Source organism: Dendrobates tinctorius, unplaced genomic scaffold, assembly GCF_039654945.1.
Source record: "Dendrobates tinctorius isolate UK_male_01 unplaced genomic scaffold, ASM3965494v1 ptg000250l, whole genome shotgun sequence".
In the NCBI taxonomy this organism is placed as follows: domain Eukaryota; kingdom Metazoa; phylum Chordata; class Amphibia; order Anura; family Dendrobatidae; genus Dendrobates; species Dendrobates tinctorius.
The window spans coordinates 25,644,271-25,669,194 of NW_027361917.1; the positions used below are offsets into that span (position 1 = coordinate 25,644,271).

The window sequence follows — 24,924 nt, forward strand, 5'->3', positions numbered from 1 at the left end:
TGTGGGGGAACATGATGCTACGTGTGTGGTGGTCATTTTATATGGGAGCCAAGCTGAGGTGGAGCTATGATACTGATTGTATGGGCCACAATACTGTGTGTGGAGGCTATGATGCTGTGTGAAGGTGTAGGGAGGTGGACTGGACCGTGGGTACCTGCATGCCTGGTCCAAAATTGAAAGGGCTGCATCCTATGTTTCTGGGGGGAAGCCTGAGGGAGGCAGACCTTCCCCTACTGCAGGAGGGAAGGAGAGGAGAGACAGAGTTTCCTGCTGACAAGAGGGGGCGGGGAGAACCTAGGAGAGCACGCTGACACAGGGGAATAAGAAGAAAAAGCACGCGCTGCAGGAGTTGGCGCCAAGTGAGAGCAGCGTGCAGAGCAGAGAAGAGCACGCCCTGCTTCCCCCTCCAGAGAGTGCTGGCCCTGTGACAGACCATGCTGCTGCTGTCCAGATTTGGAGCTCTGATGCTGGGGGAATTAGGTGTCAGCAGAGGAGAGTGTGCGGAGCCGTGCCAGCAGAGTGGAGTGTGCGGAGCTGTGTCAGCACGAGCGGAGCGTGCAGAGCTAAGCCAGGTGCCGTACACTAGGAGACAGTGAGTACCGCACCCACTCTGCCCAAGAGTGACCTCATACTCAAAAGAGCACTCCTGCTGAGGACTGAGACAGACCGACAGTACGTGGTGAGCGCCCTCTGTGTAAACGGGGACCCGCCAGTCTCCGTGACCGGAGGAGACTCCATTAACAAGCCTGAGATAGTTGCTGGTGTGTGCAGTCCTGGCGTGCGCAATGACAGACCTGAGCCCCCGACAGTAGCAGCAGACTGATCGAGGAGAGCGGCATTGTCCCTGCGGTGACACGTATTGAGTTTGGACTTGTAACTGGGGCAGGACCCCCTCTCACCACCCAGCATCCTGTTGTTTTTCCCGGAGGCCATTTCTTCATCATGGACAGAGATTTGAGAGACTGCATGTGCTGCTGTTGTCGGTGCTACCGTTGGATTCCCGCCTGTCAGAGACTGCGTCAAGATGACCCGCGCCGCTGTTGCCACCGTTGGAACCCTGTACTTTCCCACAACAGAAGACTACAGTCTGATAAGTTTAACCTCTTTATTACTGAACTCTCGTTCGTCCCTCACCTACCCTGCCAACCTCACAGTACTGCCCCCTTCCTCATCTTCAACCTACAATCCCTCAATTCCTGCGTGGAGTACATCCCCTGTAAATAAACCTTTTTAACCCTTGCTCTGCCTCCCCGTGCATGACTGCATGCTGCGTTCCTACAGGTTATTACAAAGGTATCATACTGAGTGGGGTCATGATACTGTGTGTGGGGGGCTGTAGGGGCAATGATACTGTGAGTAGGGAGACATAGGGAGCATCATACTGTGTGTGGGAGAACTATGGAGATATCATATGGTGTGTGGGGCACTTTAGATGCATAGTGTTGGGAAGGTATACTGTGTTGAGGGGCTGAGGGAAGCATTATACTTATGTATAAACTATATGTTTAGAGTCTCTGTGGCAGCATCATAATGTGTGGGGGCATATTGTATAGGGACAATTGATTGCGGGTATATTATACTGTCTGTGGGGTATTATTGGAGGCATCATACTCTATTGCAGCCATGATAGGGATATAGAAGTGGGTAAGAACACTATGGGGCATCCGTAGGTGCTTAATTAGTGTACATACTGCAATGCATGTCCCTCTCCCTGTTTTAAAAGTTGGAAGAATTGGACCCGCCTCACTGCGCTAAATATTTTTTGGCGTGTGGGGATAGGATGGGGGGGACATTAGGTCTTTTACTACGGGGCCTCTTGATGTCTATGTACACCCCTGCTTGAAAAGTACTTGTTCTACTTGTAGAGATCCAGCTGTGTAGTGAGTGTGTGCCCAACAGGAACTATTCGGAATAAATTACCCTGTCATTTTTCCATGTACCAGTATAAGTGACACCATTTGGACTCCTGTTTACTCCCATTCCATTCCTCTCCAGTGCTCCTGCTTCTGATTTTCTGCATTCACCTTCTGAAATAAAAATAATATGAGCTTAAAGGGAGTCTGTCAGACCACACTAACAATATAAACTAAGCACATAGCAATTTAAGTGATGTATCCCCTATAAAAATTGCATCTTTGGTGTTCGAGTCACTGCTTCCATTCTACAGAAACTAAAGGCCCTTTTACATTTAGCGATGCACCAGCGATCCAACCAGAGATCCGACCCGGTCAGGATCGCTGGTGCATCGCTAAATGATCGCTAGTGAGCTTTCATACAGAAAGATCTCACAGCGATGCAGCAGCGACGCAGCGCACGATACTTACCATTCACACACAGCGATCCTGCGTCCTCCCGCCCGCCTCCACGCGTCGCTGGACGTCACAGCAGGAAGCCCAGCAGGAAGCAGATGACGAGAAATGGAGCCGGGCATTCTCGCGCGATCAGCGATGAGCAGCGGGGGAGCCGGTCGCTGGTAAGTATCACACATAGCGATATCGCTAGCAATATCGCTATAACGTCACAAAACCAGTGACGTTATAGCGATATTGCTAGCGATATCGCTTAGTGTAAAACCCCCTTAAAGCTCCATCAAATCTGCTAATTAGGGTGCTTGGGGCACTTTTGTTGTATACAAAAGGCTCAGTGCACTGTTAACACGTTCAACACCAAGCCTGTTTTCACCTTCCTGAACAGGCCAACTTTTTCAATTCTTACCAGCATAACTTTATGATGTATTGACTCTGGAACGCTTGAACATATACAGTTTATCCTGAGTGTGTTTTTGTGACATTTTGTACTTCATGAAAGTGGTAAATTTTGGTTAATACAACTTGCGCTTGTGAAAATATCGAAAAATTTTCAAAAATGTGAAAACTTTGCAATTTTCAATTTTTTTTTAATTTTAAGCCCCTAAGGCCGGGTGCCCCCGATCCGGAACTATCAGCGCTTTGGACGCAGTGTATGTTCGCAGCGTTCAAAGTGCTGCCTTCTATTGAACGCAGGTAAATGTGTTCATTGAACCGTGACCTTACTCTGACCTTTCCTCCCACCTCTCATCTAACTTGCTCTTTGACAATCTACAATCTGGTTTCGGTCCCCATCGTTCCACTGAGACAGCCCTGACCAAAATTACCAACGACCTACTTACAGCCAAACCTAACGGACAATAATAATAATAATAATAAATTTTATTTCTATAGCGCCGACATATTCCGCAGCACTTTACATTTCAGAGGGGATTTGTACAGACAATAGACATTACAGCATAACAATATCACATAGATTATAACAAATACCAAGAGGAATGAGGGCCCTGCTCGCAAGCTTACAGTCTATGAGGAAAGAAGTAGACACGAAAGGTGGGTGGTAACAGTTGCCCTGATTGTATGGACCAGCCATAATGTTAAGTGTGTAACAGTACAGACACAGAGGGCTAATGGATGCATAAAGCATGTGGGAACATGATGCGGGGAACCTGGTTATGGTAAAACTTTTGGCTGTGCCACACAGGGATAGATTAGGTTAATGTCTTGAGACGATAGGCCAGTCTGAATAAATGCGTTTTCAGGGCACGCTTAAAAATTTTGGCGATTGGGGACTAATCGTATTGACCTGGGAAGTGCATTCCAAAGAATTGGCACAGCACGTGTAAAGTCTTGGAGACGGGAGTGGGAGGTTCTGATTATTGAGGATGCTAACCTCAGGTCATCAGCAGAGCGGAGGGTGCGGGTAGGGTGGTATACTGAAACAAGGGAGATGTAGGGTGGTGCTGAGCCATGGAGGGCTTTGTGGGTGAGGGTAATAAGCTTGTACTGGATTCTGGAGTGGATGGGTAGGCAGTGTAATGACTGGCACAAGGTAGAGGCATCGGTGATACTCTATACTCCTCCTTCTAGACCTGTCCTCTGCTTTCAACACAGTTGACCACTGCCTCCTACTACAGATCCTCTTCTTTCGCAACAAAGACCTCGCCCTATCCTGGATCTCTTCATACCTTTCCAACCGCACAATCAGCGTCTCCCACTCCCACACTACCTCCTCATCCCACCCTCTCTCTGTTGGAGTCCCCCAAGGCTCTGTTCTAGGACCCCTACTCTACTCAATCTATACACTTGGCCTGGGGCAAGTCATAAAGTCCCATGGATTCCAGTACCACCTTTTTGCAGATGATTCTCAGATTTACCTCTCTGGCCCAGACGTCACCTCTCTGCTGTCCAGAATCCCGGAGTGTCTATCAGCCATATCCTCCTTCTTCTCCTCTCGCTTCCTCAAACTCAATGTAGACAAATCTGAACTAATTATCTTTCCTCCATCTCACAGATATTCCTTACCCGACTTATCTATAACATACTAACATAGTTTTGAAGGCTGAAGGAAGACCTTATGTCCATCTAGTTCAGCCTATTTTTAGTGCAGCTGTTCTGCATTGTTGATCCTGGGGAAGGCAAAAAAACCCACAGAGTAGAAGCCAATTTTCTCCATAGGGAAAAAAATTCCTTCCCCTAAGCTGGGTCAACCATCTACCTATAATATTATGTTATTTGTAACCTTCTATACTGTTACTCAAGAGAAAAGCATCCATTCCTTTCTTAAATTTATTCAGTGAGTTGGCCATCACCACTTCCTCAGGAAGAGAATTCCAGAGCCTCACTGCTCTTAACGTGAAGAACCCTCCTCTATGCTGGTGAAGAAATTGTCTTTCCTCCAAACGAAGAAAATGCCCCCTTGTTCTTGTCACAGTCCTTGGTACAAACAGTTCATTGGATCTCTGTATTGCCCTCTGATATAATTGTACATATACACTCACTGGCCACTTTATTAGGTACACCTGTCCAACTGTGTGTTAAGACTTAATTTCTAATCAGCCAATCACATGGCGGCAACTCAGTGCATTTAGGCATGTAGACATGGTCAAGACAATCTCCTGCAGTTCAAACCGAGCATCAGTATGGGGAAGAAAGGTGATTTGAGTGCCTTTGAACGTGGCATGATTGTTGGTGCCAGAAGGGCTGGTCTGAGAATTTCAGAAACTGCTGATCTACTGGGATTTTCACGCACAACCATCTCTAGGGTTTACAGAGAATGGTCCGAAAAAGAAAAAAAATCCAGTGAGCGGCAGTTCTGTGGCCGGAAATGCCATGTTGATGCCAGAGGTCAGAGGAGAATGGGCAGACTGGTTCGAGCTGATAGAAAGGCAACAGTGACTCAAATTGCCACCCGTTACAACCAAGGTAGGCAGAAGAGCATCTCTGAACGCACAGTGCGTCGAACTTTGAGGCAGATGGGCTACAGCAGCAGAAGACCACACTGGGTACCACTCCTCTCAGCTAAGAACAGGAAACTGAGGCTACAATTTGCACAAGCTCATCGAAATTGGACAGTAGAAGATTGGAAAAACGTTGCCTGGTCTGATGAGTCTCGATTTCTGCTGCGACATTCGGATGGTAGGGTCAGAATTTGGCGTAAACAACATGAAAGCATGGATCCATCCTGCCTTGTATCAACGGTTCAGGCTGGTGGTGGTGGTGTCATGGTGTGGGGAATTTTTTCTGGGCACTCTTTGGGCCCCTTGGTACCAATTGAGCATCGTTGCAACGCCACAGCCTACCTGAGTATTGTTGCTGACCATGTCCATCCCTTTATGACCACAATGTACCCAACATCTGATGGCTACTTTCAGCAGGATAATGCGCCATGTCATAAAGCTCGAATCATCTCAGATTGGTTTCTTGAACATGACAATGAGTTTACTGTACTCAAATGGCCTCCTCAGTCACCAGATCTCAATCCAATAGAGCATCTTTGGGATGTGGTGGAACGGGAGATTCGCATCAGGGATGTGCAGCCGACAAATCTGCGCCAACTGTGTGATGCCATCATGTCAATATGGTCCAAAATCTCTGAGGAATGCTTCCAGCACCTTGTTGAATCTCTGCCACGAAGAATTGAGGCAGTTCTGAAGGCAAAAGGGGGTCCAACCCCTTACTAGCATGGTGTACCTAATAAAGTGGCCAGTGAGTGTATATTAGGTCTCCCCTAAGTCTTCTCTTTTCTAGAGTAAATAGACCTAATTTTGATAACCTTTCTGGGTATTGTAGTGAACCAACTCCATTTATCATTTTAGTAGCCCGCCTTTGAACCCTTTGAAGTTCAGTAATGTCTTTCTTGAGCACCGGCGTCCAAAATTGCACACAATACTCCAAGTGTGGTCTGACGAGTGATTTGTGCAGAGGGAGAATTATGTTTTCATCTCGTGTCCCCAGACCTCTTCTAATGCATCCCATGACCCTATTTGCTTTGATGGCAGCTGCCTGACACTGGGCACTCCAATTTAGCTTCTTATTGCCTAAGTCTTTTTCCATGTCTGATTTCCCCAGCAGTTTCCCATTTAGTAAGTAATTGTAGCATCTGTTTCTCCTTCCCATGTGCATAACCTTACACTTATCTGTGTTAAACCTCATTTGCCATTTTTCAGCCCAATTCTCCAATTTACTCAAATCTGTCTGTAGTTGCAAACTGTCCTCCTTTGTGTTAACTACCTTACATAGTTTTGTATCATCTGCAAATACTGATATTTTACTGTGTAAGCCATCCACTAGATCATTAATAAATATATTAAATAGTAGGGGGCCCAATACAGAACTGTGTGGTACCCCACTAGTAACCCTGGCCCAATCTGAGTATGCACCATTAATAACCACTCTTTGTTTTCTATCACTAAGCCAGCTACCTACCCATCTACACACATTTTCCCCTAGCCCAAGCTTTCTCACCTTACTTACCAATCTTTTATGTGGGACAGTGTCAAATGCTTTAGAGAAGACGAGATAAATTACATCCAATGATTCTCCTTGGTCCACTTGAGAGCTTACATCCTCATAGAAGCTGATCAGGTTAGTTTGACAGGAGCGATCCTTCATAAATCCATGTTGATATGGAGTTAAACATTTATTAACATTGAGATATTCCATAATGGTATCCCTTAGAAACCCTTCAAAAATTTTACCCACAACAGATGTTAAGCTTACCGGCCTATAGTTTCCAGGTTCCCTTTTACACCCCTTTTTGAATATTGGTACCACATTTGCTTGCCGCCAATCAAAAAGAACAGACCCTGTTTCTATAGAGTCTTTAAATATAAGGAATAGAGGCCTGTCTATCACATTACTTAACTCCCTTAATACCCGAGGGTGAATGCCATCAGGGCCTGGTGATTTGTCAATTTTAATCTTACTAAGGCGGTTCTGCACTTCTTCCTGGGTTAGGCAGGTAATACTTAATAGGGAGTTTACATTATCACTCTGCATTTCCCCTGGCAAATCATTTTCCTGTGTGAACACTGTTGAGAAAAAAGTATTTAAAACATTTGCTTTTCCCACATCGCTCTCTATGATTTCACCCTCATTGTTCTTTAAAGGGCCGACACCATCAATTTTAATCACTTTACTGTTTATATAATTAAAGAATAGTTTGGGGTTTGTTTTACTTTCCTTAGCAATGAGTCTCTCAGTTTCCACTTTTGCTAAATGTATTTGATTTTTTACACATTTTATTTTTTTCTCTATAACTTTTTAATGCTTCTTCATTACCTTCTTGTTTTAGCTTCTTAAATGCCTTGTTCTTGCTATTTATTGCCCTTTTTACATCCTTATTTAGCCACATTGGTGTTCTTCTGTTCCTAGCCCTTTTATTTCTGTACGGTATGGCTACGGCATATTTCTGTTATATGGCTACGGTATAACAATTGACGGCATCATGCTTTCCCCCGTCCGCTGCCTCGGAGTAACCCTTGACTCTGCCCTTTCCTTCAAACCGCACATCCAAGCTCTCTCCACCTCCTGTCGCCTCCAGCTCAAAAATATTTCCAGAATCCGTCCCTTCCTCAACCCTCATTCTACTAAAATGCTTGTACATGCCCTCATCATCTCCCGCCTCGACTACTGCAACATCCTTTTCTGTGGCCTCCCTGCTAACACCTTCGCACCTCTCCAGTCCATCCTTAACTCTGCCGCCCGACTAATTCATCTCTCTCCTCGCTACTCCTCCGCTTCTCCCCTCTGCAAATCTCTTCACTGGCTCCCATTCCCTCAGCGTATCCAATTCAAATTACAAATACTGACCTACAAGGCCATCTATTACCTGTCTCCTCCATATGTCTCTGAACTAATCTCCCGATGCCTTCCTGCACGTAATCTCCTGTCCTCTCAAGACCTCCTTCTCTCCTCCACGCTTAGTCGCTCCTCACCCACCCGCCTCCAAGACTTCTCCTGAATAGCATCCATCCTTTGGAAATCTTTGCCCCAACACGTCTGACTATCAACCACAATTGGATCCATCAGACGGAACCTGAAAACCCATCTCTTCAGGAAAGATTACAGCCTGCAATGATCCCCGCTGCCTCCTCACCACTACTGGAGCTACCGCCTCACCATCACTGGAGCTGCTGCAACCCCCCAACCTACTGTCTCCTTCCCCACCATCCTGTAGAATGTAAGCCCGAAACGGCAGGGTCCTCTCTCCCCTCTATATCAGTCTGTGATTGTTAGTTTGTTTACTGTGAGTGATATCTGTACTTTGTATGTTACCCCTTCTCATGCACAGCACCATGGAATCAATGGTGCTATATAAATAATAATAATAATGATAATAACCGTGTTGACTTAACACATTCAATACATTTGATGGAAGTAATTTCTGTTGCGGAGTCTAGCGTCTCTGCAAGAGAAATTGACATGCAGCAGTCTGGAAAGATGCGCCACATGTCAGTCTCCGCGGATGATCCACAGATGACGATTAGTGGATGCATAGTGGACATAGGATTTCCACTTTGCTATCACAGCTGGCCGCTGCGGGTTTGACACTGAATAAATACGCAGCGTCAAACTCACAGCAATTACTGATCGTGGGCACAAACACTAAACTAGATAGTTATACCACAAAAAATAATTCATACATAACATTTACCACATGTCTACTTTACATCAGCATTATCTTTGAAATATATTTTTTTGGTTAGGATGTTATAAGGGATAAAAGTTTATCAGCAAATTCTAATTTTCCCAACAAAATTTACAAAACCAATATATTTAGGGACCACCTCACATTTGAAGTGACTTTGGGGGCCAATGTGACAGAAAATATCCAAAAATGACACCCTTTTAAAAACAGCACAAAGTGCTCAAAACTACTTTCAATAAGTTTATTAACCCATTAGGTGCTTCAGGAATTAAAGCAATCTGGAAGGAAAAAATTAAAATTTTAATCTTTCCTGCAAAAATATTGTCTTAGCCCCAAATTTTTCATTTACATAATGATAACAGTAGAAAATGGACAGTACAATATGTTGTGCAATTTCTCCTGAGTACACCAATTCCCCATATGAGATAGGACTGGAATGGAAGGAGAACCATTTGACTTTTGGAACACAATATTGTCTGGAATAGATAGTGGACGCCAAGTTGCATTTGCAGAGCCCCTGATGTGCCTAAACAATGGAAACCCTCCCACAAGTGACCCCCTTTTAGAAACTACACCCCTCAAGAAATGTATCTACAGGCGTGGTGAGCACCGTGAACCTGCAGGTGCTTCACAGAATTTTATTTTAATGAGCTGTGGTGTAGTGACCACTGTGTCCGCTAGGTGGCGCTGTGTGGATGTCCCAGGATGAGCGTATAAGCATTTCCAGTGTCCTGATAGGTGCAGGATACTGAATGTCTGTTATGTATCCCAAGGTGGGTGGCCTTGAGATGGAGACATATGTGTGTGGATCAGCAATGATACTGCTGAGGTGCTGTTTCAATGTGTCAGAGATCAGTTACCTACAAATCCACCCAGGTGGGTGGTTAAGAACACTATTGTAAAATGTGTATGAGTGGTTCAAGGACCTGTGATGAGGTCATAGCCATGTGACCCTGTGGGCATGGCTACGGACCATATAAGGTGACCAGGGTAGGTCACATAGGTGAATGCAGGGACCTGGTTGGTCCGTTTTGGAAGGCCCCATCTGGGAGAGATGGGGGCTGTCTTCCTGACAGCAAGGAACGCTGTGTTGAATGGCTGCACGTGCCTGATGATTCCCTGGAGAGAATGGATGTCTGCAGCATGGTGAAGGACTCATGAGGAGACCCTGACGTGGGTGAGATAACTGAGGCTGAAGAGCCTGTGTATGAATAACCTGTGTGACCACAGGGATTACAGAGCTGAACTCTGTCATGGACGCTATGCTGACGTTATGAAGTTTATGTTGCTGCTGTGGGTTTATGATGCTAAATAAACCGCATGGACTATGATTGTTTAGAGAAAACCTGTGCCGGATCTGGTTTTGTGGCTGCAAAGTGAGTATCCCCTACCCAAATAACAGCGCTACCTTACAGAGCCATTAAAATGAAGAAAAAAAAAAAGAAAAAAAAATTGCATTTTTCACACAAAAATGTTGCTTTAGGTCATGTTTTTCATGTTCACAAGGGTAACAGGAGAAAATAGATAGTAGAATTTATTGTACATTTTCTCCTGAGTATGCCGATACCCTATTTGTGGTGGAAAACTACTGCTTGGGCGTACAGCAAGAAAAGGAGCATCATTTTACTTTTGGAGCACAAAATTGGTTGGAATAGATAGTGGGCGTCATGTTGCATTTGTAGGGCTGCTCTTGTGCCGAAACAGAAAAGAAAAAAACATGTGACCCCATTTTGGAAAATACACATCTTGAGGAATTTGTCTAGGGTTGTAAGGAGCATTTTAAGCCCACAGAGGATACACAAAATTGTGTAACATTGGGCTGCAGAAATTAAAAAATGTATGTATTCCATTAAAATGTTGTTTTAGCCCCAAATTTTTAAATTTTCAAAAGGGCTATTAGGAGGAATTTTCACCAAATTTCCATTTTTTTTTCCACAAAAAAACACAAGTCACATCGAAGAAATGTTAACACTATCATAAAGTACAATATGTCACGAAAAACAACTCAGAATCAGTGGGATCCATTGAAGCGTTCCAGGGTTATTACCACAAAGTGACACTGGTCAGAATTGTAAAATTTGGCCTTGTCATGAAAGTGCAAACAGGCTTAGGCCGGGATCACACATGCGAGAAACACGGCCGAGTCTTGCATGTTAATATCCGGCACTGCCGCCGGCACTCGGATCAGAGTGTGCGGCCACATAGCAATACATGGAGCCGCACGCTCTGCTTCCAAGTGCCGGCGGCGGTGTCGGGTATTAACATGCGAGACTCGGCCGTGTTTCTTGCATGTGTGATCCCGGCCTTAGGGGGCAAAGGGGTTAAACTAAACGCTCTATGTTTGGAGAAAGAAAACATTGCATTACAGCATAAAAACCTTATACAATCTGCGAATCATGGCAGTTATACAGTTGTGGCCAAAAGTATTGACACCCCTGCAATTCTGTCAGATAATACTCAGTTTCTTCCTGAAAATGATTGCAAACACAAATTCTTTGGTATTATTATCTTCATTTAATTTGTCTTAAATGAAAAAAACACAAAAGAGAATGAAGCAAAAAGCAAAACATTGATCATTTCACACAAAACTCCAAAAATGGGCCAGACAAAAGTATTGGCACCCTCAGCCTAATACTTGGTTGCACAACCTTTAGCCAAAATAACTGCGACCAACCGCTTCCGGTAACCATCAATGAGTTTCTTACAATGCTCTGCTGGAATTTTAGACCATTCTTCTTTGGCAAACTGCTCCAGGTCCCTGATATTTGAAGGGTGCCTTCTCCAAACTGCCATTTTTAGATCTCTCCACAGGTGTTCTATGGGATTCAGGTCTGGACTCATTGCTGGCCACCTTAGAAGTCTCCAGTGCTTTCTCTCAAACCATTTTCTAGTGCTTTTTGAAGTGTGTTTTGGGTCATTGTCCTGTTGTAAGACCCATGACCTCTGAGGGAGACCCAGCTTTCTCACACTGGGCCCTACATTATGCTGCAAAATTTGTTGGTAGTCTTCTGACTTCATAATGCCATGCACACGGTCAAGCAGTCCAGTGCCAGAGGCAGCAAAGCAACCCCAAAACATCAGGGAACCTCCGCCATGTTTGACTGTAGGGACCGTGTTCTTTTCTTTGAATGCCTCTTTTTTTCTCCTGTAAACTCTATGTTGATGCCTTTGCCCAAAAAGCTCTACTTTTGTCTCATCTGACCAGAGAACATTCTTCCAAAACGTTTTAGGCCTTTTCAGGTAAGTTTTGGCAAACTCCAGCCTGGCTTTTTTATGTCTCGGGGTAAGAAGTGGGGTCTCCCTGGGTCTCCTACCATACAGCATACAGTCCCTTTTCATTCAGACGCCGACGGATAGTACGGGTTGACACTGTTGTACCCTCGGACTGCAGGGCAGCTTGAACTTGTTTGGATGTTAGTCGAGGTTCTTTATCCAACATCCGCACAATCTTGCGTTGAAATCTCTTGTCAATTTTTCTTTTCCGTCCACATCTAGGGAGGTTAGCCACAGTGCCATGGGCTTTAAACTTCTTGATGACACTGCGCACCGTAGACACAGGAACATTCAGATCTTTGGAAATGGACTTGTAGCCTTGAGATTGCTCATGCTTCCTCACAATTTGGTTTCTCAAGTCCTCAGACAGTTCTTTGGTCTTCTTTCTTTTCTCCATGCTCAATGTGGTACACACAAGGACACAGGACAGAGGTTGAGTCAACTTTAATCCATGTCAACTGCCTGCAAGTGTGATTTAGTTATTGCCAACACCTGTTAGGTGCCACAGGTAAGTTACAGGTGCTGTTAATTACACAAATTAGAGAAGCATCATATGATTTTTCGAACAGTGCCAATACTTTTGTCCACCCTCTTTTTTATGTTTGGTGTGGAATTATATCCAATTTGGCTTTAGGACAATTCTTTTTGTGTTTTTTCATTTAAGACAAATTAAATGAAGATAATAATACCAAACAAAGAATTTGTGTTTGCAATAATTTTCAGGAAGAAACTGAGTATTATCTGACAGAATTGCAGGGGTGTCAATACTTTTGGCCACAACTGTATTATCACAGTTTGAGTCTATTTTCCTGCATCTAGGCCAAACATCATTGATGGAACAATGAATTCTGAATTATACCAGCAAATTATGAAGTAAATGTTGCGACATCTGTCCATTAGCTGAATCTAATGAGAATGTGGGTTCTACAGCAAGACAAAGACCCAAAGCACACGAGTCGTTCCACACAAAAAAAAGCTACAAAACAATAAAGTTAAGGTTTTGGAATATCCAAGTCAAAGTTCTAACATTAATCCTATACAAATGTTGTGGAAAGACCTGAAGCATGCAGTTCATGGGAGAAAACCCACCTATAAAAAAAAAAAAGAACTGAAAATGTTTTGTAGGCATGAATGGGCTAAAATTTCTTTCAAGTAGCATAAGTGTGCAGGAATAATCAATTACTGGAAGAGTTTAGATGCAGTTATTGCTGCATCTCAGATAATGAAAGGAAAGGTTCACATATGTGTGCCACTATCAGACATGTGATATTGGATTATTTCCTGAATTTAAAAAATGGCAATTTCTTACATTTTTGAATTATTTTTTTTATTTATTCATCTACTCTTAGGACTTTTATGAAAGTCGGATGTCGTTTTTGGTCAAATTTTTGTTTGCAGAAATATGGAAAATTCTGAAGGGTTCACAAACATGCAAGCACTGTACAGCATGATGAATTATTGAAGTTCTAAAGGCCAGGGCCGGAAGAAGTGCGTGCTCACTAGTGATGAGCAAGTGTGCTCGTTACTAGAGTTTTCTGAGCAAGCTCTGATGCTCTCTGAGTATCTTGGGCGTGCTCGTAAATTATGTCTGAGTCCCCATAGCTACATGATTTGCAGCTGCTAGACAGCCTGAATACATGCAGGGATTGCCTGTTTGTTAGGGAATCCCCACATGCACAACAGGGACAAAAAAACGTGTTGAGAAAAAAAGATGCATGTTATCTACAAAAGATTTGAGAAGAATCAATTGTGAAGTGACCAGAAACCCATTATCCTCCAGTGCTGTTGTAACAAGGTGGCACGGGGTGGTAGTCGTGGGTGAGTTCACTAAGCAACAGTCAGTGAGCACCCCGGCACCTTGTACATGAAAAGATAAATAAAGTCCCATGTACTGCATGTGCAGCATGCACCACAGCACACTCATAGGCCCTGTCAGATTCCCTACAACTGCTGCCATGTTGGCTCCGCATTCATGAGATCCACAAATCACTTCACAGATGAGGTCTTTTTCCAACAGCTTAACTTTACTAGATAGCTGCGCATTCATCACATAGGCAGCACAAGTCAAACACAGAGACATCTTCTTATCTGCATTCTTCACACAGGCAGCATAAGTTAAACACAGAGACATCTTCTTATGTGAATGTGATACAAATGAGACATGCTGACCATATGCCACCATCTTAGAGCGTTATGCTATGAGCATGAAGAGTTAACTATGTAACAAGCAACATATGTTGGACCTGGACAGGCAACATTGATTGTTAGAGGCAAACAGATCTTGGGTTATAATTAGCAGCAAACAACCTTGATGCATTGTGCTATTGCTAAGAGACATACCAAGGGCAAATAAATCTTAGGTTGGTGCAAACAAACTCTAAGATTGTAGTAGTCTATAACAAACAGACCTTGAAGTCTTGTGTTGTTATCAAGACAACAACCAACTGTGCAATTTAAAGATTCTGATGATTCAGCCTAAACATACTGCACAGATGTAATAGCGGAGGATCTGGGAGTTTTGTATATAAAAAGGTGGACCCTGTGTCAGTGAGGTAGGGACATTTACAGAAGGTATCGTGGGTGCATGGTTTCTGTGATGGCAAGACCAAAGTATTTCCTTCTCGCTGACACTGTGGTCCCTCCAGTGGAGAAGTGATGCTACAATGCTTGGTAATGTATAGTATGGATGCTTATTTCTCTATGTACTATAATTCATATTAATTGTATGATTCACATGAAATCAATTAACAAAACAGGGTAATATTATATCTGCCATTCCATTAATTTGGTGTTTTATCATTTAAATTAATCATTGTATAATAAAATTGTGTCATATCCAAGTGGTGCCTTCTTTAAAGCCGTATCCAAACCTTATTGCTAAACAGTTGGCAATACATAAATTGGCGTAGTCGGCAGGATACGCAGAAGGCTCAGAAGTTTTTTATACTCTGTGTGATAGTGTGATATTGCGTAGAACATGAAAGAGGATGGTTGTGTGGAGATCCCTGGCTGGACCAGGGCTCCATACAATATTATAGTACAGGAAATGCGTTTTTGTGGCTTGGCAGAACCCTGGGAGAATAAGCTCAAGGGCTCAGAGCCCCATGATGTTGTTGGTGTACTCATGGGGATCCCTGCAAAGGCAGGTGATGCAGTTAGCCCCTCGATGTTGGTAAGTTACTCGAGGGTGTCCCTGCAAAGGCAGGTGATGCAGTTAACCCCTGATGTTGATGTACTCAGGGGGGTCCCTGCTAAGGCAGGTGATGCAGTTAACCTCTCGATGTTGGTAAGTTACTCGAGGGTGTCCCTGCAAAGGCAGGTGATGCAGTCAGCACCCCCTGATGTTGTTGATGCACTCAGGGGTGTCCCTGCTAAGGCAGGTGATGTAGTGTCTTTAGGACGGCATATGTGGATTTTACTCAGTGCATACCGAGATATGCATGAGCAAAACACCCATATACAAAGAAAGTTGTTGGAAATGGAACAAAAAGTGGTTGTAAGTGAGTCTATTGAGACTCCAGGGTGGGAGGAAACTCAATATCATATTTTGGCGACTAAGTGGTCGCACAGTGTTGGTCCAAGTGAACATTGGGACAAATATTGGCAAGATGCAGAGCCTGCTGATGTGGCAGAATGCTTGCAGAAAGTAAAAGTAGAAAAAGGGAAAGAATTATGTGCTCTTGGTAAGTGTGACTGGATCCTGCTATCTGCATATAGAAAACAGCATGAGGAAAAGCAAAGAATGTTAACTAGAGTGCAGGAATTGGAAATACATCTATGTGAGGCCCAGAATGCATTGGTGGTAGCACAGGGTCAGAATAAGTTAGAAATGGACAAATGTGTTGGAACTCAGCATGATGAAGAACAGGCTGCTGTATGTGTAAAACAGTATACGGTTGTGGCCAAAAGTATTGACACCCCTGCAATTCTGTCAGATAATTCTCAGTTTCTTCCTGAAAATGACTGAAAACACAAATTCTTTGGTATTATCTTCATTTAATTTGTCTTAAATGAAAAAACACAAAAGAGAATGAAGCAAAAAGCAAAACATTGATCATTTCACGCAAAACTCCAAAAATGGGCCAGACAAAAGTATTGGCACCCTCAGCCTAATACTTGGTTGCACAACCTTTAGCCAAAATAACTGCGACCAACCGCTTCCGGTAACCATCAATGAGTTTCTTACAATGCTCTGCTGGAATTTTAGACCATTCTTCTTTGGCAAACTGCTCCAGGTCCCTGATATTTGAAGGGTGCCTTCTCCAAACTGCCATTTTTAGATCTCTCCACAGGTGTTCTATGGGATTCAGGTCTGGACTCATTGCTGGCCACCTTAGAAGTCTCCAGCGCTTTCTCTCAAACCATTTTCTAGTGCTTTTTGAAGTGTGTTTTGGGTCATTGTCCTGTTGTAAGACCCATGACCTCTGAGGGAGACCCAGCTTTCTCACACTGGGCCCTACATTATGCTGCAAAATTTGTTGGTAGTCTTCTGACTTCATAATGCCATGCACACGGTCAAGCAGTCCAGTGCCAGAGGCAGCAAAGCAACCCCAAAACATCAGGGAACCTCCGCCATGTTTGACTGTAGGGACCGTGTTCTTTTCTTTGAATGCCTCTTTTTTTCTCCTGTAAACTCTATGTTGATGCCTTTGCCCAAAAAGCTCTACTTTTGTCTCATCTGACCAGAGAACATTCTTCCAAAACGTTTTAGGCTTTTTCAGGTAAGTTTTGGCAAACTCCAGCCTGGCTTTTTTATGTCTCGGGGTAAGAAGTGGGGTCTCCCTGGGTCTCCTACCATACAGCATACAGTCCCTTTTCATTCAGACGCCAACGGATAGTACGGGTTGACACTGTTGTACCCTCGGACTGCAGGGCAGCTTGAACTTGTTTGAATGTTAGTCGAGGTTCTTTATCCAACATCCGCACAATCTTGCGTTGAAATCTCTTGTCAATTTTTCTTTTCCGTCCACATCTAGGGAGGTTAGCCACAGTGCCATGGGCTTTAAACTTCTTGATGACACTGCGCACCGTAGACACAGGAACATTCAGGTCTTTGGAAATGGACTTGTAGCCTTGAGATTGCTCATGTTCCTCACAATTTGGTTTCTCAAGTCCTCAGACAGTTCTTTGGTCTTCTTTCTTTTCTCCATGCTCAATGGGGTACACACAAGGACACAGGACAGAGGTTGAGTCAACTTTAATCCATGTCAACTGCCTGCAAGTGTGTTTGTTATTGCCAACACCTGTTAGGTGCCACAGGTAAGTTACAGGTGCTGTTAATTACACAAATTAGAGAAGCATCATATGATTTTTCGAACAGTGCCAATACTTTTGTCCACCCTCTTTTTTATGTTTGGTGTGGAATTATATCCAATTTGGCTTTAGGACAATTCTTTTTGTGTTTTTTCGTTTAAGACAAATTAAATGAAGATAATAATACCAAAGAATTTGTGTTTGCGATTATTTTCAGGAAGAAACTGAGTATTATCTGACAGAATTGCAGGGGTGTCAATACTTTTGGCCACAACTGTAAGTGCAGAAAGAAGAGGGGGAAAGTGAAAAGGAAGAAAGCTTTGGCCATGGCCAGAGCAGAGATGGAGAGGAACCCAGATCAGTGGGATGGTGATGCACAGGAGTCAACTGACTCCAAAACTGCCACCAACCCAGAACAGGGGGATAATCATTTTAATGGGGAGATGGAAATGGATCCTCTTCTTAACCCATTAAAAGATCATCGTATTTGCCAGATCCAGGTTGTAGAGACAGTTACAGGGAAGCAAAACCAGAATGAGGTAGAAGATTGCAGTGTGTCTGATAGATCTGAGTTGCAATCTACCTTAAGTAGAAGAAATACTAGGGGTGGCAAGGCCCCGGCAATGTTCAGATTCAGGCGATCTGATGATGCCATGTTGCTCTGTAGTAATTATTTGGCATTGTACAGAAATGTTTGCAATCATCCCGATATGTCTCAGAATGATCGTAGTTTTCTATTTTCAATGGCAAATCATTGTAATGTAGATTATGCCACAAGAGTGTCTCTGAGAAATACCAGTTCATATGAAAGATTTGTAAAACTATTAAATGAGTGGTGTCTTGAGTCCAAAGAGCAGGATGAAGTATCAGAGAATGTGTCTGCTGCTTACAGGCCTAGGTAATGCTTTAAATGTGGGAAGATGGGCCACATTAAACATTATTGTAATACCAAATCAGAGAGCCATTCATTGCACCAGAATATTGATAGTATTGAGAATAAGGAAGAACTTGCCATTTATGATACTGAATTTACAGACTCATGTAAAATAGCCGACTTTGCTACAACTGCACAAAAGTCGCAAAAAATGCAGATCCCAACGGTGGATAAGAGTGAGACTGGGAAAGAGCAGAACTTGTCATATTGTAGACCCCAAAAAGACGGTGCTACTATTCCTGTGTTCTGTCTATGGGGCTGGATCATTTTACATTGGTCACCAGTCATCATTCCTGTGTTATTTTTTAAGACAATACAACATATCCAGTGAGGTTATTTGTTTTTTTTTGTCCAGATAGGATAAGGACAAAGTGCAGTATTTGACTTGTACATATTATAACCTTTTCTTTGTTGTTTTTCATACTGGACAAACCAGTTTTTCAGAGGAATCGGATTCAATGTATTTAGCTATATATATAAGACATGGGGTAGACAATGAGCTCAAAGGTAAAGGTTAAAATAATTGTTTGCAAACAATTAAATAAGTAATCATCCCATTGTGATGAATTGGACTGTATTTAGCTAAAAGTTGTGGTTTAGTTTTATGTATGTTCTTAATCTTTATTTTCAATTAGGAACATAATAGGTTTGTAAAATCCATTTGTAAGTTGCATCTTGAACAGTTACGTTTGATATTTCAATGAATGGAGGTAATGTGATAGATCAGATTTATCCAGGAGAAATGCATGAATATTGAGTAAAGTGACATGTCAATAATACAGAGAGAAGCTAGAATAGCTCAGTCAGTGGATTCCTAAATTTTGGTGGAATCAATTAGGTGTCCAGAATCGGCTCAAGTAATTTCTCAAGTAGCAGTCAATGTGATCTCAGATAATAATGTTTTTGTTTTCCCTTTAGATCAAAATCTGATCTGTAAGTGTTGTATTATTGCTTTCATCTTGTGCGACTGCTTTCAAGAGCCAAGCAATCTTCAGACAGTAAACAGATGCCAACTATGGAAAATGTGGATTTCTGAAAACCAAACAGAATCTATGGATTTACTTGGCTCAGTGGAACACTAGCCATTTTTGACGGGCAAAGACTATCACTGCTACCACTATATATATTAGAAACTTGTATGGTGGTATATCCAAGAAGATGTGACCCAAAGTGTGAACTGTACTGAAGAAATTTCTAATGGGAGAAATGATTAACAGAAGGATTCCAAGTATTATGCCAGCTGATCCATGCTGTCAGTGGACTTGTGATAAAATAGGCAGATGCCAACATTTAAATATGATGAATCAGGCTGGGGAGAGGGCTATTACATGTGGCTCCAGTTTAGATAAAAAGTGTAAAAGTATGAGGGCGGGCAAAAATATGACGTGTAACAGTATAGTGATCTCTCCATCATTTACAGAACATGTAAGATTGCCTAGAGGTGGGATGTTTTCCTTTGGAAATATCACTTTTCGTTATATTCCAACTAATGTAACTAGTGGGTCAGGTGTTAGCTCTAGGTTAACTTTAAGGAGTAATTTCTATTATGCATGCATTGGTTTGTTGTTGTTGGATAAATGTGTAGCTGTAAGATATCCAAGGGTGGATTGTGGTGCTAATAAAAATATGGATATCTTATAGCCTACATATTGTAATATATTGTTTATATGCTTTGATATAGTATGATCACAAGACCAAGGGTGGAAAGTATTGCAAATATGAAATATGGTGGTTTGAATCCAAACACTATATATATTGCAATATACTATGGTTTAATATCATTGATACTGAACTTTGATACTGAGCCACAAAGCGTTTGCTCTGTGTTAATACCGTAAGACAAGGTTGATAAGGTTTATTGTTCTTTGGTCTTTGAAGTTGTGTGTTTCAAAGATTCATTATCCTGATTTGCACACAAGTGACCACGGTGATATTTGCTTTGTCAAACAGTGATAGATACTGAATACTTTCCCTTTTCTATATCCTGCCAATTGGAGGGTGGTTGATGGGAATTCAACAAGGGAGACCAAAATGTAGCAATGGTCATGCATGACATCAATAATCAAGGACCGATTTTTATACAAATGAGACAAGTATGAGTGTGTGCCTGGGTTACGATAGGTATCCAGTTTTCAGAATAGGTGATTATGGAAGTCATACTGACCATATGCCACCATCTTAGAGCGTTATGCTATGAGCATGAAGAGTTAACTATGTAACAAGCAACATATGTTGGACCTGGACAGGCAACATTGATTGTTAGAGGCAAACAGATCTTGGGTTATAATTAGTAGCAAACAACCTTGATGCATTGTGCTATTGTTAAGAGACATACCAAGGGCAAATAAATCTTGGGTTGGTGCAAACAAACTCTAAGATTGTAGTAGTCTATAACAAACAGACCTTGAAGTCTTGTGTTGTTATCAAGACAACAACCAACTGTGCAATTTCAAGATTCTGATGATTCAGCCTAAACATACTGCACAGATGTAATAGGGGAGGATCTGGGAGTTTTGTGTATAAAAAGGTGGACCCTGTGTCAGTGAGGTAGGGACATTTACAGAAGGTATCGTGGGTGCACGGTTTCTGTGATGGCAAGACCAGAGTATTTCCTTCTCGCTGACACTGTGGTCCCTCCAGCGGAGAAGTGATGCTACAATGCTTGGTAATGTATAGTATGGATGCTTATTTTTCTATGTACTATAATTCATATTAATTGTATGATTCACATGAAATGAATTAACAAAACAGGGTAATATTATATCTGCCATTCCATTAATTTGGTGTTTTATCATTTAAATTAATCATTGTATAATAAAATTGTGTCATATCCAAGTGGTGCCTTCTTTAAAGTCGTATCCGAACCTTATTGCTAAACAGTTGGCAATACAGTGAATGAGGAGATGTTGCCAGCGCAGCCTCAGTGACTAGCGCTGACGTCAATGAGGCTGCGCTGGCAACATCTCCTCATTCACCAGTGGTTTTTCAGACGGAACGGTCTCATCTTAGCACCGTGCAGGTTGAAAAATGTATATACCCCAAATATCGATTATGGCGTGGGACACAACGATGGTCACTTATGGTATATTGTTGCTTTCTTATTTTAGATTTATTACAGGAGAACGAGGGCTTCGCATGGATTAGGTGTGTTTTTAAGTATGGTTTAATTAAGAATAATAAAGGCGTCTGTGTCTTTATTTCAAATAAAGGATTTTTTAATGGGTGTCTGTGTTTTCTTTACAATTTGACTATGGGGTTAGTTATAGGGGCGTTTTATTGACGCCACTCCATTACTAACCCATTACTAACCTCGGGGAATAATGTCACCTGAAAGGTGACATCAACCTCCAACCATTGTATTGTTTAGTGTTCCCTTTATTTTTTTGAGGAAGAAGACAGTTAGTCTTTGAAACACGTTGGAAAGTCCATTGGTCCCCGCCGCAACCACCAGCAAGTGAAACCGACGTGGTCATGTGCTGACTCACATCACAAAGGTCCTGTATACCTGGAGCAGCTCACAGACGTCGGGAGAAGCTCACAGACATCGGGAGCAGGAGAGTCCGCTCACGTCTACTCCACAGCTGGAGGTACACTGACAGGAGGCTGCCACCGGCCGGGGCAGCCCCTGTAACTCATCTATACCCCTGTGTACAAACCCCCCCTCTTTTTCCAAGCGCTGGAGCAAAAAGCGCTATTTTAACCTGCACCGCTTACTGGAGTGAGGACTTCGCATCGCATTATCTTTACAGGTACCGCTCTGACTTGTGCATTTACTATTGCGGCTACTCTACACAGCCGTTCACAGGTTGCAATTTGACTTTTTTTAAGCTGCTATCAGGGAGAAGTACCCTGCAGTATATAACCTGTTCAGTGATTTCAGGTTTTTACCCTCACTCACTGCCTTTTTAGTTTTTAATGATTGTTCAGGTTGGAACTAAGATTGCCACCAGCATCTATATATATATTTTTTTCCCTTAAGCACTTCTTCTGAGGTCTTACAATTGTCTATTTCTGATTGCTATTTTCTCGCTATTATCCAGCTACATAAAGAGCACTTATAAGGCTGGAGTCACACTAACCAGCGCAAAATACGCTCCGTAGTTTACATGCGTAATACGGATGAATGACCCCTAAATAGTGCTCCGTAGGTCATCAGTAAGCCAGGTGCGGTCGCGTATTTTGCGCATGTCTGCATCCGTATGTAATCTGTATGGTATCCGTATGCAATCCGTATGGCGAGATTTTCTGGCAGCCTTGCAAATGGACATTTAACGGTTTTGAGGCCTGCTAACTATTTAAATCATTAGCCTGCACCCTATTTCTACACTCAGAAACAGGTGGCTGCCTCCATACTGTACATTTGTGAGCTTGCTTTCACGAGGTGTGCTGTTGTTCTTTGTGCAACATGGCAGAGGGTCTGAGATTCAATACAACTGAGCAGGTTCTCTTGAACTGGCTTTTGTCACTGCGCGTTGGGCAACCATACCCAGTGATAGTGGATCCGCGGAGGAGGAGACGCATGTGGGTACATCCACTTTTGAGGCAACGACTCACAAGAGGTCATTTTCACCGTCTCTATTCTTCTCTGCGGGAGCATCCTGAGAAATTTTACCAGTACTGTTGCATGAGCATTTCCACATTTGATCGACTCTTGGAGACAGTGCGCCCTGGGCTAACCTTTCAGGACACAAGGATGCGCAAAGCGATATCTGCAGAGGAGCGACTTCTACTCACAATACGGTATGTACTACACAACCACATTCTCTATGTTCCTAATGTGTGTGCTAAAGTATGTTTTTTTGCCTTCTTGGACAAAGTTTTATGGCCTCATCTTACTCCAAATATGTTTCAACTAAGGCCTCTTTCACACATCAGGTTTTCGCCGTCAGGCGCGATCCGGCACTTTTGACAAAAACCGGATCCGGCGAAATGCAATGCCGGATCCGGTTTCCCCCCCCATTGACTTGCATTTGCGCCGGATCGGGCCGGATGGCCATGCGTTTCATCCGGTTTTCGCCGGATCCGGCAATGTGTCGCAATCCGGCGTCTGGAAAAAACGGCTACTGTAACATTTTTTGTCTCCGGCGAAAAAGCCAGATACGCCGGATCCGGCGTGTCCAGCTTTTTCACACAATGAAAGCCTATGAGCGCCGCAATCCGGTTTTTTGGGTCTGAGCATGCTCAGTAGCTCTGCCCACAAGACACATATATAAAAGCATGACAGTGGGACCCTCAGCCACACCCAACATGCCACCCAAGACAGCAACCAGGCGCAGGAGAAGGCAGGAGACCACTGCAGCACCATCAGCACCACCACCACCCCAAATGGAGCAGCATGCTGAACAACGGGAGGGGAGTCCAGCAGCAGATGAGAGACGGTAATTATCAAATCCCCCATTCCTCAAAACTAGGGCCATGGAATATCAAGATATTCATTGGCCCTTTGCTTCTCTTTATTCAACAGCCGCCCAAGAGATGCAGCAGCAGCAGTGGCAGCACTGGCAGCACTGGCAGCAGCAACAGCACCACCCACAGCCATGGAGTCTGGCCAGCAAGAGGACAGCACATCTTCTTCTGGGAGCCCTCCCTCGCATCGTCAGCGTTTGACGGTAAGTTTTTATTTCCAAAATCCATCATCTCTGTAATATATGTCTATTCATTGCCTTTTATTTCAAAACAGGAATCACAAGCTGAAGAGGAGCTCTCAGAAGAAGAAGGAAGGGGTGGACAGACACCTGGAGTGGGCTCACAATTGGTAAGTTTTTTGCATCAAACGCAGAAACACAACATCACACTACACACAACACACAGAAAACAATGCACCGCAGACCACACACAGCAAACAAATGCCAACATCCAAACACATAAACTATTTTCTTTTCTTCTCTAGTCTTCCCAATCTGGTGCTCGGCCAAGAGGTCCTCGCAGTGCCTCCCAGGGTCGTCGGCGACACGGTCACCAGCGTGTAAGTATAATATTTAAGTTAAATTTTGGTACACTTTTTATTTCATGTCTTAAGTGTGGTGACTAATTTTGCTATTTTTCTCTTTTACTTTAACAGCCTTCACAGCGTGCTCCCAACTCAGACGGTGAGGATGGAGGAATTGATGTTGACCACCTCATCGATCTCGTCAGAGAAAGGGAGCCGCTATGGAATATGGCTGACCGCCGCCATGCTGACCTGATCGTTACCCGACGACTCTGGGAGGAAATCTGTTCGCTTCTTGTGGCCCGCTGGGAGGACCTCGATGCTCGGGCCCAGATTAAAGAGCGTAAGTATATACAGTACCGGTTGCTTGATGTAAACCAGTGTTTCCTGAACTCCAGTCGTCGTGGTCCCCACGGATCATGTGTTCAGGATTTCTATTTACTATGGAAATCCTGAAAACATGACCCCTGGGGACCATGAGGACTGGAGTTTGGGAAACGCTGATGTTGTATACTAACCACTTTGTCCTTTCTAGTTTCAGGGGACAGAATTGCGAGGCGGTGGCGGTCTGTGAGGG

At 43.3% G+C, this 24,924-nt stretch overlaps 1 protein-coding gene across 2 annotated transcripts in view; it reads right to left on the reverse strand.

Annotated features, from left to right (window-relative positions):
• MORN2 (MORN repeat containing 2) overlaps positions 1-24,924 on the reverse strand; it is a 61,749-nt gene that overhangs the window by 14,051 nt on the left and 22,774 nt on the right. For both annotated transcript variants that reach the window (XR_012224886.1, XM_073557552.1), the window contains exon 3: positions 1,921-2,027. Coding sequence is in view for 1 of the 2 variants with exons in the window: in XM_073557552.1 (XP_073413653.1) it covers positions 1,921-2,027 (107 nt within the window). In the remaining variant the exon portion in view is untranslated. The remainder of the gene's footprint in view (positions 1-1,920; positions 2,028-24,924) is intronic.